General features: G+C 41.5%; 2 protein-coding genes across 5 annotated transcripts; both read left to right on the top strand.

The window, feature by feature from the left end:
• Positions 1-1,839: 1,839 nt before the first annotated feature.
• hyal2a (hyaluronidase 2a) lies at positions 1,840-6,709 on the top strand. Of its 3 annotated transcripts, none has more exons than XM_026167560.2 (5): positions 1,840-1,980; positions 2,127-2,198; positions 2,619-3,591; positions 4,064-4,153; positions 5,706-6,709. In XM_026167560.2, the coding sequence occupies exons 3-5, from the start codon at positions 2,662-2,664 to the stop codon at positions 6,096-6,098; spliced, it is 1,413 nt and encodes a 470-aa protein (XP_026023345.1). In that variant the 5' UTR covers positions 1,840-1,980; positions 2,127-2,198; positions 2,619-2,661; the 3' UTR covers positions 6,099-6,709. The 3 variants fall into 3 exon arrangements, with proteins under 3 accessions (XP_026023345.1, XP_026023346.1, XP_080157877.1); XM_026167561.2 differs by lacking the exon at positions 1,840-1,980 and adding an exon at positions 1,988-2,031; XM_080301751.1 differs by lacking the exon at positions 1,840-1,980 and having other exon boundaries at positions 2,039-2,198.
• Positions 6,710-7,014: 305 nt separating this feature from the next.
• hyal1 (hyaluronidase 1) lies at positions 7,015-14,482 on the top strand. 2 transcript variants are annotated; one of them, XM_026167563.2, is made up of 4 exons: positions 7,015-7,696; positions 8,039-8,949; positions 9,039-9,128; positions 12,406-14,482. In XM_026167563.2, the coding sequence occupies exons 1-4, from the start codon at positions 7,636-7,638 to the stop codon at positions 12,730-12,732; spliced, it is 1,389 nt and encodes a 462-aa protein (XP_026023348.1). In that variant the 5' UTR covers positions 7,015-7,635; the 3' UTR covers positions 12,733-14,482. The 2 variants fall into 2 exon arrangements, with proteins under 2 accessions (XP_026023348.1, XP_080157878.1); XM_080301752.1 differs by having other exon boundaries at positions 7,674-7,692.
• Positions 14,483-15,213: the final 731 nt, after the last annotated feature.

The raw sequence follows: 15,213 nt of genomic DNA, 5'->3' as shown, positions 1-15,213 counted from the left end.
CTAAAATCAAATCCCTCAGCAAATTAATTCTATTGGTCAGACTGTGCAATCCTCAGAGAAATTTCAAAAAAAATTTTCAGATTGCATCTTAGACTCTACAGGTCTCGGTTAGCATGCTACATGTTAAAGTTTACGGCGCTACAATTAGAAAAAGACTGAACAAGTATGACTTGTTTAGAAGGATTCAAATCACAAGACTTGGACATGCTGTGTCCTTTGTGTCCTTTGGGCATATGAGATCAAAGTGAAGATGTCTGGCCATAATGAGTGCTGTTTGACAAAAACCAAAGCATACCAGCAGGTCACCATAGCATTTCAAAGAGGAAAGATCATTTGGAAGAACCAAACATGATTTATTGAGATAGAGAAATTAATTTATTTGGCAGTTAGACTTCAATGACCCATCATGGCAGGATGGATTCCCAGAGGTGACAGGATTTAGGACAGGACTCCCCAGAGCCTGAGGTGGAGATGGGGAGGAGGTATGAATGCATGAATGAGAATCTGAAAGGGAGAATGATGGAGAGCACAGATTTAAAACATGCAGATTGGAAGCTGATTGGGTCAAAGAAGGCGGGCCGGAAGATGATTGGAATCGAGTAATGATAACAGAAATGAGTTTGGCAATGTGAGAAAGTGGTTATGAAGTACAGACCAGAAGCGGCCAAACACTCAGAAAAGGAGGCAGATGAATGATTACAGATATTCCGTACTGAACTTATGGACGACCTTCATATGAGCACAAACACCTCATACCAACTGTCAGCACGGTGGTGCCGGGGTGATAATTGGGGCTTGTTTTGCAGGCATAGGACACTTTGCGGTCGTTGAGTCGACCATGAACTACTCTGTGTACCAAAGTACTCTAGAGTCAAATGTGAGTCCAACAGCTAAAATTTGGCTGAAACTGGGTCATGCAACAGGATGATGATCCCACGCACAGCAGGAACTCTACCAGAATGCCTGAAAAAGAAAAGAATCAAGGTGTTGCAATAGTCAAAACCCAGCTGTTTATCCGCCTGAAATGCTGTGGCTGGACCTCAAGAGAGTTGTGCAAAAATGAATCTCTGGAAACATCAACAAACAGAAGGAACATTGTAGAGCAGAGTGGGTCGAAATTCCTCCACGGAGATTAGAGAGACTGATAAAGTCAAACAGAAAACAAACACTTCACGTTACTGCTGCTACAGGTGGCTCTACAGGCTACTGGATTCTTTGGTGTACTTAGCACATTTCCAGTCTTACTGAGTGCTCAAAGAGATTTAGATGTATCATGATATCATTCTCTTGGTACATTTTACTGTGTACAGTATAGAGCAGTTATGACTGAACAGCTTTGGGGTGTTTCTACAGTATTACCACCTTAAGCAAAAGATTTGAATATTTAAATAATAATTTAAAAAAAAACCCGGATGCTATATCTGCTCTTTTGTTTAAGCTATTAAAGTGATCTCAATGAATAACTGAATGTAGGAAGTTTTACAGTGGGACAAGTCTCACAAAAAGAAAAGAAAAGAAATATCAACACTCCATCAGATTTCTCAATATCCTTAACACGATTGTCATGCAGCTGAAAGGTGAGTTGTAAGCATGGTCTTATATTTAGGGATGTGGTACAGTGCCCTGCTGTGACCTTTTGTAGATATTGGCATCCCTGGTTACAGTGTATCTGTTTCACGGAGAGTGGAGGCGAACTTTCTCGGACCGACCCATTCAGGCGCTGAGCCGGGACACGAGGGTTAGCCTTGAGGAACAAGAAAAACAGGACGCAATCAAAGCACGTCTCGCTAAGCTGATACTCGAAGCAGTTTGAAGTAGTGACGTGAAGAAACGAATTAGAGCCGCTGACAGATTTTTTTAAAGGATGTCCATTTCCTTTCTCCGGCCCCCCCTTTTTCCTCAGACCGAATGGAACATCCCATCCCGAGAGTGGTTTGGCACTCGGGACTGAACGAGTTGCAACTGACAACATCGCAGGGGGTAAGTTGACTTCTGTGAGTTTTACATACCGCAAGGAGCCGGAGAGCCGAGGTTATAAGACACAGCACAGCTGCATGTGCTCCTGTAAAGTTACCCCGTCGTCTTTTTCTTTATACTGAATTTTCTTTTCCTATTTGTTTTTAAAGCAACGCCAAAACGCGGAGTGAAGTTGTAGGCTTCTGTCTTCGGGGGAATGCTTCCCCAGCCTGCCAGTAAAGGTAAGTGTATCCATCTGTAGGGAAGCTGAAGTTGATTAACTTTACCTTTTTATCGTTGCTAATAAAAGAGCTGCAAACAGTAATTAAATTGAAGGCAATTTATGTTAACAGCTTGCTAGAGGTAGAATCCAGTTTAAAGAAGCCTATTTTTTGGATAAAAATTGTATTACCATTTTTCTTTTATTTTCTTTTATTTATTTTCTTGTTTTTAAGAAAATATTAATAGTCTGCAGACATTTATGTAAATTAATCTGCAGTGGCAATGTCACAAAAGAGAAGCTTGTGCTTCATGTCCATGTAATTATAAAGTTGGTTTTGAATAAATAAAATGGAAACATGTTTAAGGTTTGTTTAAGAGAAAACACCTTATTAAATGTGCATTCAGGAAACTAACATGTCATTCCCTCCTGTGGATTGTAGAGCAGAGTGTGGCAGTCCTTTTTGTCCATCCACATCTGAAGACATGTTGCACGGGACTTTGTCAGCTTGGAAAGCTCTGCTGCTGATTGTCCCGCTGTGGGATTGCCTCTTTGCTCTGGGACTGCAGCCCACGAGATGGCCACTGTATTCCCGAAAGCCTCTGCTCCTTGCTTGGAACGCCCCGATTGAAGATTGTGCCCCGCGGCATAGAATTCATTTCCAGCTGGACCAGTTCCAGATTGTGGCTACACCCAATGAGGGCTTTGTTAATCAGAACCTGACCATCTTCTACAAGGAGCGCTTGGGCTTGTACCCCTATTTTGAACAAGATGAAACACCGGTGAATGGGGGACTTCCGCAGGTGGCCAGTCGCACACGGCACCTGGAGAAAATGCCAGAAGATGTTAAGAAGTACATACGTTCAGAATGGGCCACTGGTTTAGCTGTTATCGACTGGGAGGATTGGCGTCCCCTCTGGATACGTAACTGGGAAGCCAAAGACATTTATCGCAGACATTCTGAGGAATTGGTGCGCCAGAAGAACCCAACCTGGCTTCCTGATCAGGTGAAAAAAGTGGCCCAGCAGGAGTTTGAGTTGTCTGCCAGGCTGTTCATGTTAGACACACTGAAGCAAGCTAAGAACCTGAGGCCCAACCAGCTGTGGGGTTTCTACCTGTTTCCTGACTGCTACAACCACAACTACGTGCGCACTCTGGAGAGCTACACGGGCCGCTGTCCTGATGTGGAGGTGTCTCGCAATGACCAGCTGAAATGGTTGTGGACTGAGAGCACAGCCCTCTTCCCTTCCATCTACATGAGCAGCTTGCTGCGCTCATCAGCCGCCGGACGCCAGTTTGTGCGGAACCGTGTGAAAGAGGGGATGCGTTTGGCCTCATCGGGCGATGGCTTGGCACGTCCTGTCTTTGTGTACACGCGGCCCACGTACATGAACTCCCTGGAGCAGCTGACCGAGGTGACAGTCTAACTTTGGAAACAGTGCCAGTGTTGAATTTGGTTCCTCTTCCTGGAACTTTTTTCCTGCTTTTTCCTTTAAGACACTAATGAAGTTTCGAACCAGCCATGTTACTGACTATATTCCGAAACATTTCTTCTATCTTTTTCCTGCTAATTCTTAGTAAAAGCCTGACATATAGAACCGTCACTGAGCACTAATGTTAATGCATGCTGTGTAGATTCATCTCTTATCTGCTGCTACAGTCCCTTCCTGTGCTGCTGGCATTCAGACACCCCAATAATCTTTCATTTGTGCAGAGTAGGCAGGATGGGTGTTGGTCAAGTTAAAAGTCACTCTAAACACCCTTATTTGCTTATAGGAGAATGAGAACAGAAGAGCTGGGCCTCTACTTCACATACAGTAGCCTATGAACCTCTGACACTTACTTAGCTGACTATTTTCCTTTTGTTTGACCTGTAATTTTTTGCAGACTGACCTTGTGTCCACGATCGGGGAGAGTGTGGCCCTGGGAGCAGCTGGAATAATCATGTGGGGAGATATTGCTTATGCACACAACAAAGTAAGCGTCCACACATCAATTGCGAAACGAACACATCAATCACTCAGATATGGTGTATGCATTTTTTTGGAACAGATGTTATCATCTTAACTTTTGAGCTGCTCTTCTCGTCTGTGACATGCGAAGGCATTTCATACTAGGAGATATTTCTCAAAGTTCAGGGTTTACGGTTAATGTCTTTGGCCACATGATCAGGTGCTGATTAAACACATATACGCTGACTGGGGCTTTGACTTCGATTCCATTTTGGGGCATTAAATCCAAAATCTTGAAATCATCATTAAAAAAAAGGGATGTTCTGCAGCAGTTGACCTGTTTATTTATTTTTTCAAAGTTTAGTTTTCAAACGTATTGGACAAGGATACATTTGAAAAGGTTTAAATCATGTCATAATATAACAACAGACACGCAAAACTAGACTTTTGTAACGATTTGAAGTGCAAAAGGCCCAAGCATAAAGAGACTTCAACAAGACAATTTAATTTCCGCACAGTGAGCTAACAAAACTTTTTCTGTAATTTTACATGTTTATTTCTTTCAATTTAAGCCCAAACAACACTTCTATATTATGCAAAAAAAAATCTTAGATCTTTGTTGGAAAAAACACTTGTTTTCCTTATATTAAAATATCTCAGGGATTAAATGTGTAAGTAAAGTTCTTTACACACCGATATAGAGGAGCTTCATTGGTCCAACCCACTTAGGATCAAAGTGGACTGTTCAATGTAAAATCATTTTGACATCCGTGGATTAGAGTGACTGTTAATCTAGCAGTCCCCAGCACCACTGGATGTAACTGAGTACATTTACTCAGGTACTTTATTCAGAATAAATGTATTTGTACTTTAAGTATTTCCACACAGCGTCCTGCTTTTACTCCATTACGCTTAACCAGCTTGGATAAATAATCTCTTTCATGCCTCCAAGCTATAAAAACGCATATTCCAGACTATTGATGCTCAGATCACACCTATTTTATACTCTTTACACTGGCTCCCAATAGATTTAGGATTCTGGCATTTGCATACAGAGCACTTTAGTTATCCCAGCTGCTCGCTGTCTTCATTCACAACTCAGAATCTGTTGTTCTGCGTACGTGACTAAAGACTAGGTAGAAGAGAGCCGTTCACTCTGTGGCACTACATGTATAATTATTATTGTTATTACTCTTTTATTATAAAATACCCATTTTATGGGCTATTATGACACTTAATTTTCCTATTTATTGTACTCTTTGTTGTGTAACAGCGCTTTGTGACATCTTTCTGTGAAATACGCTTCATAAATAAACTTGTGCACACAACCAAAGTAAGCATGCACACAACGATTGTGAAATTAAACACATCACTTGGATACGTCGCATTTATTTTTAACCACAGATGATATCATCTAAACTTCTGAGAGCATGCTGATTAATAAACAGCCTTTACTCACTTACAAAGTGTATTTATAGCAATTTGTACTCCATACCAGAGCTTTAGTTACTTCATATTTTTCAGATTAATTGCGCAGTACTTGAAGATTTCATGTATCCACTTATTTTTTCCCATAGACCACCTGCTCTGATCTGGATAAATATCTGCGGGGCACACTGAGTCAGTACCTCCTGAACGTTTCCACGGCAGCAGAACTGTGCAGCCAGACCCTTTGCGGCTCTCACGGGCGATGTCTGCGCAGAAACTCAAACAGCGACGTTTACTTGCATCTGAATCCCCTCACCCACGACATCGTCGAGAAGAACGGCAAGCTGACGGTCACCGGTGAGCTCGGCAAAGCAGACGGGTTAAGTTTTGAAGCAGACTTTCAGTGTCAGTGTTACAGCGGGTATCAGGGGGAGCTCTGCGATCAAACAGACCCGCTACACCAAAAAGGGACGGCGACTCGAGCCACAGCAGTGGCTCTGCAGTGTTTGATCTTACTGATTGTCTGCCTGCTCATCTGTTAATACCTATTATGTAACTGTAAAAGTCTAAAAGGAGCACAAGAGGAGAGGTGAAGGGAAGATAGGTGTGTGTGGTTTTTTTCTGTTGCTGTATATCGTAAGAACCGCTGTGGAAATTCCAAGGTAGTGTTTGTTTCTAACTTTTAATCATTTAAAAAAAGAAAAAAACTTGCTGGAAATGACCCTGTTTACATTGTCCTCTCACTCGCCGCTTGCCAAGGTGTCCATGCTTCTTGTAGAGAGGATGCTTCTGTGGTAAATGCTGCGAATGAGTAAATGTATGTGGTGAAAGTGGAAAACGATTCACTTAAATCTGATAACAGCACAATATATTTGAAGTGCCTAATTTCTTTTAAATCTTCTTTAAATTGGCCTCTTTCTGACATCTGATGTGTTTATAGAGGCATTCGCAGTGTTATTATTTATTTGAATGTATTTTTTATACGATATTATTGTCCAAAACATGACTACTACTTTTTTAAAAGGGTGACACATCTCCACTCTACGAGCCTCATGTTTCAGTGGCCTTTTGACTCCAGAAGCACAGTGTTTCTCATATTGATGTCTCTCATACAAAAATGGCATTTGTCGGTGTAAATAAACTTCTTTGTTGAGGTTGTTGTGTTTTAATTTAAGGCTGCCTAAGCGACACTGGGCGAGGGGCCATGGTCACAACTGACACAGGAGGGAGAACTCAGGTGTATTAGTGGTTCAGGATTTGCGCAGGCGGTTTGTGCGGAAAAGCCATTCAGGCTCAGACAAATATAGCATCTCCAATCAGCCTAAGATGAATGTGTTTGGACTGTGGGAGGAAATTGGAAAGCTCCAGCTAACGTGCAAGTTCAAACCCAGAACCTTCCGGTTGTGAGGCCATGGTGCTAACCGCTGTGCCAGCCAGTTTTGGATAAATAAACTGCTTTATCGTGCTTTGTGTGTATTTTTAGTAAAGTAAGTGTGACGCTTTTCTTTTTTTTGTAACTACATAAGGAGATAATATAGCTGAGATATGGTTTTGGGAGTAATACAGGCATGATTTTGTTGTCAGTAGTTGAGAGTGAAGCCTCTGCGGGAAGCCTCTGTGGCCAGGGGAGTCCGAGCCAGCTAGTTCTCAGGGATTGACTCATTTTGCCAGCAGCACCCTCATACCCCCTTCCCCATGTAATTGTAGGTTTTCGTTAACCACTGGTTATTTTTATATGCTTTTAAGAGTTGAGCAAAGCACGCATTTAAATTGCAAGGTGGAAGAGTTCATTATGGCTTCGCTTGGTGGTTTTTCAGAAAACGTCAAGCTTTCTTAAGTCCCCCAATAAACTGTTGATTGTCATATTTATATTCTTTTTAAATTCAAACAATCTGAAAACTGTTTTCAAGCTGTACAGTGTGATGGGAGGAAGTGCTAACTTGCCTGTGACTTTAAATCTGTGTTCTCCATAGAATGATTTGCATGTCTCTTGTTATTGGTTGTTGGAGGTCCTGTGGACACTTCTAATTGGTTCAGCGTTTGTTACTTCCCATTTTTCCTGAATATGTGTTTCAGATCATGAGACTTGTGGGTATTTCACAAGGCCACACGCTCCAATCCTTCTCTACTTATAAAGTCGGTGAGTCAGTGTTTGCAAGCTTAATGTTAGTTAATTTCACACATTATTTTGACACTAGAGCCTGTTATTTCTAGCCAAGTTTACTGCATTACACAACATCTGTAATGATCAGAAAGCTTTTGGCGTGTTAAAGGTGTTTGAAAAGTATTAAAGAAACAAGTAGTAAATAGACACATTTAAAATTCCTGGCTCGTAAACAGTAGAAACTCTTAAAACTCTTATTGATTTGATTTGCCTTACAACTGGAAAAGCTTTGTTTAAACAAATAGCAACATTTTGCAATATGCTCTTAAAATTTCACAATACTGCTGGGTAACATAAACACTGTTTCCTTCCTGCCAGGGATGAGGTCCTTGAAGCCTGCGGTGCTGCAGCACTTAATTCTGATCAGCCTTGTCTCAGGGCTGCACTATCCAAATTCACCTTTTTCCAAAGTACCTTTCCTGACTGTGTGGAACGCCCCAACTGCCAAATGCCTCTCTCAGTATGGCGTTAACCTTGACCTGGGGATGTTTAACATTGTCCACAACCAGAATCAAACCTTTGTGGGTCAGAACATAACCATCTTTTATGATGATAAGCTTGGTCTGTATCCAAGGTATTCCCCCCAGGGAGAGGCTATTAATGGCGGGGTTCCACAAAACAGCAGCCTTGACAAACATCTCAAAGTTGCCAGGGAGAATGTAAACACCTATATCCCTGACAGGGGTTTCCCAGGCCTGGGTGTGGTGGATTGGGAAAGTTGGAGACCTGAATGGGAGAGAAACTGGGACACTAAGAAGATATACCAGGATGGGTCAAAAGCACTAGTGAGGTCTAAGCATCCAGACTGGAGCCCCAAACAAGTAGATGACGCAGCACGCATGGAGTTTAGCAAAGCTGCGAGGAATTTCATGGAGGAAACTCTGAAACTGGGGCAGGCGGCAAGACCTGATGGTTTGTGGGGCTATTATGGTTTTCCAAACTGCTACAACTACTACAGCAACAAAAGCACAGGCTACACAGGGGAGTGTCCAGCTGTGGAGTTAAAGAGAAATAACAGGCTTCTATGGCTGTGGAGCACCTCCTCTGCTCTGTATCCCGACATCTATCTCAGCATCCAGATGCAAAGTCTCAGCAGAGAAGTGCTCCTCTACTGCCACCACCGCATCCTGGAGGCAATGAGAGTAGCGGATCAGGTGACTCCGTTCGCACCGCCCGTGTACGCCTATGCTCGCATCGTCTACACATACACGCTGGAATTTCTCTCTCAGGCAAGAATCAGACGTTTCAACTCAAACATTCTGTGTCTGTCGTGACTGGGGCTGCGTGTTTTGCTCACCTCTCTGTTTCTGTCTAACAGGAGCACCTGGTCTACACTATCGGAGAGAGTGCCGCTTTAGGCTCTGCTGGTGTAGTTCTTTGGGGTGACCACGCTCTTTCTAAAACTCAGGTACAATAACTGACTTGTCCATTTGATGTAATTGGCTGTAATAGTGAAAGTGAGGATGTTACATTTCTCACTGATGCCTACAAGGGTCTTTGTTTTATAAGTTATGCTTTTAAAAAATTTTGAAAGTTACACACAGGAAACTGTATTGCACAAAAATTACTGAAATGAAAAAGAAAAAACGTACTTTAAAACTTCCTTATTTCATATTCAAGCGCTTTAGTTTTAAGGTCTGTTTGGAATCGCTCCACTGTATATTTCATTTGTTACCTCTCCGCAACAAGGCCTCTCAATCCTGCTGAACACACACAGTACTGGTAAAAAAGACAGTACACCCTTTTTCAACCATAAGGATTTAAGTTTCAGGACATATTCAAATCATCCCGCTCTTAGCAGGTCTTAAAGTTAAGTGAATACAACCTCAGATGGAAAACAAGATATGATATATTGCACCAGGTCATTATTTATTTAACAAAAACGAATCCAAAATGCAGAAGCAGTGTGTGGAAAAATACAAAATATCCTTACTGCTACCTAAGAAATTGAGATGGAGAATAAACTTACACTTGATTAGCTGATCATCAGCAGTGTTGGGAAGGTTACTTTTAAAATATATTCCACTACAGATTACAGATTACATGCCCCAAAATGTATTTAGTAATATATTCTGAATACTTTGGATTACTTGATATATCATCATGCTTTTTTTTTTTTTTTACAACTACATGAATGTATTGCTGTGTGATTTATTACTATTACTGAAGACTACTCGCCATACCAATACCAACTAGATTTTTAAATCTTAATATAAAATGAGTAACAGTAGGGTGGACATTAGGGTAAGGCTGCACTTTTTGCAGTGATCTCGTATAGAAAACTATTCCACGCGTATATAAAACAGGTCTGCGTCTCCGAACCGTATTAAAGGGACCTCTGGCTAATACGTTAAGTTTTGGGCTCATAGACGAAAACTCGCTTGACTTTGTTGTCTGGGTCAACTTTGCTTGCGAGAGACAGAGAGAGGCGCTGAAAGGCTGCTCCAACGGAACTTATTGTTTCGGAGGAAAACACGAACACGGTGTACAATCGAGTCTTAATAATATCTTATTTACAACTGGGCTCGTCAGGCACTCTTTTTGGCTGTAGTGGTTATTATTATATTTACATGCTTCCAGCTCCCATTTCTGCTCAATGACAACTCGTACTTTTCGACTATCCTTTTTCTCCCTCCTCGCGCTCACAGATACATAACGAGTATGGCAGTCCATTCTCCCTGCAGCACGGACTACACTGCCCATGAGGCTACATTCTTTAGGGCGATGCCTGTAACACTCTATTGCCTTCATATTAAATCATTTTTGTGAATAATTTTTGTAAAATAATTCTTCACGTCATTATGTGGGCCGCAAATAGAGGTGACATGGGCCGCCAGATTGACAGACAGGCATAAGAGCCTCTAAATAGGCTACGCGTGTTGTTTAGGTTTCCTCCGGTGTGGAATTACCAAAAATAGAGAGAGCATAGCCTAATATGTGAAACAGGAAAAGACCGCCGTGTAATCCATTTATTTCAACAAAGTAACTGTATTCTGAATACCACCCTTGTAACTGTAATGGAATACAGTCACTCATATTTTGTATTTAAAATACGTAACGGCGGTACATGTATTCCGTTACTCCCCAACACTGATCATCAGCAAGCGTGAGCACCTGTGTGAAAGCAGAAGTTTTACCAATTTAATGGTCTGGAGCAAGACCCAGAGGTCAGACTGTGCAATGCTGATAAGAGAAATCGCAATAAAAAACCCCTGAGCTTCATTTCAGACTTCACGGGCTTCCATCAGCTTATTAAATGTTCAAGTTCATGACTGTGCAATTAGAAAAAGACTGAACAAGTATGGTTGTTTGAAAGGGTTGCTAGGAGTACCTGTTCTCTCTCTGAAAGAATGTTTCGGCATGTTCGGCATGTGCCCGCAAACCACGTTGAACTGAAGCAACATTGTAAAGAAGAGTGGGCCAAAATTCCTCCAGAACCATGTGAGAGACTGCTAAAGTCATACAAACAAAGCTGTTTCGGCATGTTCTGGAACAACGTCCTTGACGGATTGTTAAAACCACACACTGCATATCAGCACAAATACCTCACACCAGCTGTCAGGCACAGTGGTAGAGGGGTGATTCGACACCTTGCAGTCACTGAGTCGATCACGAACTCCTCTTCACACCAAAATATTCTAGCATTTAAAACTTAGTTGAAACTGGGTCATGCAACAGGGCAATGATTCCCAGCGAGGCAGCAATCTCCTACAGAGTGGCTGAAAAAGAAGAGAATGAAGGTGTTGCAATGAGAATTAAGAGAGCTGTAAACAAGTGCCCGCAAACCACATTGAACTGAAGCAACATTGTAAAGAAGAGTGGGCCAAAATTCCTCCAGAAGCATGTGAGAGGCTGCTAAAGTCATACAGAAAGCTATTACTTCAAGCTACTGCTGTTAAAAGTGGTTCTCCAAGCAGCTGAATCGTGGGGTGCACTTAGCTTTTCACACGTGTCTTCTGCATTTCGCTTTAGTTTTTGTTAAATAAACAACATGGTGCAATATGTCACATGTTGTTTTTCATCCAAGGTTGTAGTTACGTGATTTTAAGACCTGCTAATGTCTAGATAATGCTTTTATCCTATCCTGATATTTAGAAACCTCAGAAATGTCAGAGGGCGTACTTTCTTTTTTAATGTGACAAATATGTGGTTTCATTTTATAAAAGGAGCTCTCTGCACAGCTGGACACTGATATTTGGCAAACATTACTCAGATGGGAGTAAATGAAGCATTTACTGGAGATTTTTTTTCAGCTGCAGATTAAAGTGGTTTAAACAACAGGTCTTTTGTATATGGGACTGAGTCAAAAGAAGCCAGAGCGCTTGTTTATGTGTTCATGAGCATCACCGGGTAAAAAACAAGGTGGCACATTGTGTTTTTAACAGTCTATTGATGATGATGCTAGAGTGGCGCTTTTCTCAGCACCTTTTGCTTTGACCACTGATAATATCTTTAACAGTCTTAATGTATTTTTTTCATGCTGAGTAAAACAGGACATGTTACCTGCTCTGAAATACGTCTTTGTTCATTTTGTAATAACTTTAGACTAAATAACATATTCATGCTGTTACCTGAGCATGCATATAGCTTAAAGATTCTGTTATGTAAAGTTGCATTAAAGCTTTTATTGGGCATTCTTCTGCACATCCCTGGTTTATCATATCCTGTTTCTTTCCTGCTTTCAGGCTACCTGTGCTGCCGTCAAGTCCTACATCGATAACACTCTGGGTCCTTACCTGGTAAACGTGACATCAGCGGCTACGCTTTGCAGTCAGACCATGTGTTCCTCTCATGGACGGTGTCAGAGGAAGGATCCACAGTCGAAGGCCTACCTCCACCTTGACCCTGCCTCGTGGAAGGTGGTGTCCAAGAGGAAACCAAATGGATGGAGGAAATACAGAGTTTTAGGACATTTGCAGCCACGTCATGTAAAGCTAATGGAGTCTGAGTTTCAGTGCAGGTGTTATGCTGGATGGAGGGGTCAGAGCTGCTCTGAGCCTGTTCAGCTATAAGACTTAGGCACTTTTGAAACTAGTAGCTAATTAATGGCTTCTTAGCAGTGAATGTATCAAGATACACTAAGACACTTTATTAGGTACACCTGGTTAGTACCTGGCTGGACCCTCTTCTGCCCTAATTCTTTGTGGCATAGATTCAACAAAGTGCAGGAAACATTCCTCAGACATTTTGGTCCACACTGACACGATAACATCACGCCGTTGCTGCCAATTTGTCAGCTGCACATTCATGGTGCAAGCCTCTGATATCACCACATCCTAATGGTGCTCTTTTGGATTGAGATCTGGTGACTGTGGAGGCCGTTTGAGTGCACTGTCATGTTCAAAAAACTAATTTGAGACGATTTGAGCTTTGGGATATGAAAGCATCTATCAGAATATGAATACACTGTTGTCATAAAGGGATAGCTATGTTTAGCAACAATACTCAGGTAGGCTACGGTGCCCAAAATGTGCTAAGAGAAAATCCCTCACACCACTATTTCATCACCACCAGCATGAGCCGTTCATACAAGGCAGGATGGATCCATGTTTACATGTTGTTTACACTGACTGTACCATCCCAGTTTCACAGCAGAAACTGAGCCTTGGCAGACCAGGCAAAACTTTTATAATCTTCTATTGTCCAACTCTGGTGACCTTATTCGAATGGTACCCTTAGTTTCCTATTCTTAGCTGAGAGGAAGAGCACCCGGTGTGGGCTTCTGCTGCTGCTTCTGTTTCAAAATTTGACGCGTCATGTGTTCAGAGATGTTCTTCTGCATACCTTGTGCTAATGAGTTGACCTCTGACCTCCAGTATCAACAAGAAATTTTCCCCCAGAGTAACTGCTGCTCACGGGATATTTCCTCTTTGTCAGATCATTCTCTGCAAACCTTAGAGATAATTGTGTGGGAAAATCCCAGAAGATCAGCAGTTTCTGAAACGCTCAGGCTAACCTATCTGGCACCAACAACCATGCCATGTTCGAAGTCACATAAAATCACCTTTCTTCCACATTCCGACGCTCAGTTTGAGCAGCAGGTCGTCTCGACCGTGTCTGCATTCCTAACGAGGCATTATCCCATGCATCAATAAGCTGTTAGACAGATGTACCTAATAAAATGTCCGGTGATTGTATATTATTATTTGAGTGACAGAAATCAGCTTTAAACTTTGATGCACTACAGTTTTTACAGAGGGTTTCCTCTACTGCAGTATTTTGTTTTATTACTTTGAACTTTTCTTACTTTGTCCATAATAAGGTTGGGCACAGAGTCTGAATTCAGTGCTCGCTTTCTGTTCTTTAATGGTATTTTAAGGCGTGTTACTAAGGGTAAAAAAAAAAACTCAGCTTATCAGTGAAGGAGCGCTGGTGTCCAGCAGCTGAACAATGCAGTATTTGTATACTCAGAGACATTCTGATTTCATTTAGGGAAAAGGTTTGATTGCAACTCCGTCCTGTATTCACGTTAAACAAAGAAGCAAGAAACAACTGTCAAGACTGAGCAACAATTTAAAGTTGAAATATTTAAATACATTATTATGAGTTCTTTGGGGGTAAAAACAGTTACAAATTAGTGCTCAGAGAACACTATTATAATCTCTTTAAACATTTGTGCAAGGACCAATTAATGCATGAAACCTGCAGGTGTTCTCCTGGATTTTAAACGTCAGAACTGGATGATCATGGCTGCTGTAGCACCATCTCTCTTTTCCTTGATAGTTTATTTCCATAATAAAGTCATATATATTTGATACTTTACATTAGCGTCTCTTGAAATATCATTTCTGCACGTTAAACCTGATCTCACCAGCATTCCCAATGTTGGTGGAACTACTACATGTTGATAGTGCATGACACAAGACCATGGACCTGCTCACCTAAATAGTCAAAAGAAGGAACACTAGAGTCCTACTCAGACAGCTGCAGGGCAGGGCTGCGGCTGCAAGAATGCAATAAAATACAAGTTGAAGCAGCTCATCGCAGTTTTCTACCAGGAATATGAGATCAGAGACGGTGCACTCGTAAAGTGAAGTAATTGTGACCCCAACTGCTGATTAAAATCAATCAACTGGAACCAAGAACTACTCACAGAATATGTTTGGTTCTTCCAAAAGGTTAAAATAATGTGCAGAAAAACTGAAAATCCATCTCACAATATAAAACTTATTTTGTGACGAGTATAGAACACATCAACATTAATAATGTTAAAAAGTACATCGGGGCTCTTTGTTTTGTAGTTAACATTTATGCTTTCTCTAAACTTTTCTATGTAAAATTTATACATTTATGCCTTTACACCAGCAGGTGGTGGTGCTGGACAACTTACTAACAGCAAAAGGGCATCAGACATCAAGGTCAAAGCTCTGAGTGCTAGTAATAACCGAAAAAGTCAAATAAAAGCAGAAGTAAAGCCCGGTTTGGCTGTGTATGTCAGGTTCTGATAAGTTTACATCTGTGCTGTGCAACAGCTGGGGTGCCCACTATGAACT

This window comes from Astatotilapia calliptera, chromosome 5 (genome assembly GCF_964374335.1).
Source record: "Astatotilapia calliptera chromosome 5, fAstCal68.1, whole genome shotgun sequence".
In the NCBI taxonomy this organism is placed as follows: domain Eukaryota; kingdom Metazoa; phylum Chordata; class Actinopteri; order Cichliformes; family Cichlidae; genus Astatotilapia; species Astatotilapia calliptera.
This window is presented reverse-complemented; position numbering and strand designations above follow the sequence as displayed.

What these genes read in the sequence shown, in the direction of transcription:
- hyal2a (XM_026167560.2), top strand. Translation starts at nt 2,662, where the DNA reads ATGTTGCACGGGACTTTGTCAGCTTGGAAAGCTCTGCTGCTGATTGTC. An exon ending in CCCTGGAGCAGCTGACCGAG is followed by an intron (nt 3,592 to 4,063) that starts GTGACAGTCTAA and finishes AATTTTTTGCAG; the next exon opens with ACTGACCTTGTGTCCACGAT. An exon ending in TTGCTTATGCACACAACAAA is followed by an intron (nt 4,154 to 5,705) that starts GTAAGCGTCCAC and finishes TTTTTCCCATAG; the next exon opens with ACCACCTGCTCTGATCTGGA.
- hyal1 (XM_026167563.2), top strand. Translation starts at nt 7,636, where the DNA reads ATGAGACTTGTGGGTATTTCACAAGGCCACACGCTCCAATCCTTCTCT. An exon ending in CTTCTCTACTTATAAAGTCG is followed by an intron (nt 7,697 to 8,038) that starts GTGAGTCAGTGT and finishes CCTTCCTGCCAG; the next exon opens with GGATGAGGTCCTTGAAGCCT. An exon ending in ACGCTCTTTCTAAAACTCAG is followed by an intron (nt 9,129 to 12,405) that starts GTACAATAACTG and finishes TCCTGCTTTCAG; the next exon opens with GCTACCTGTGCTGCCGTCAA.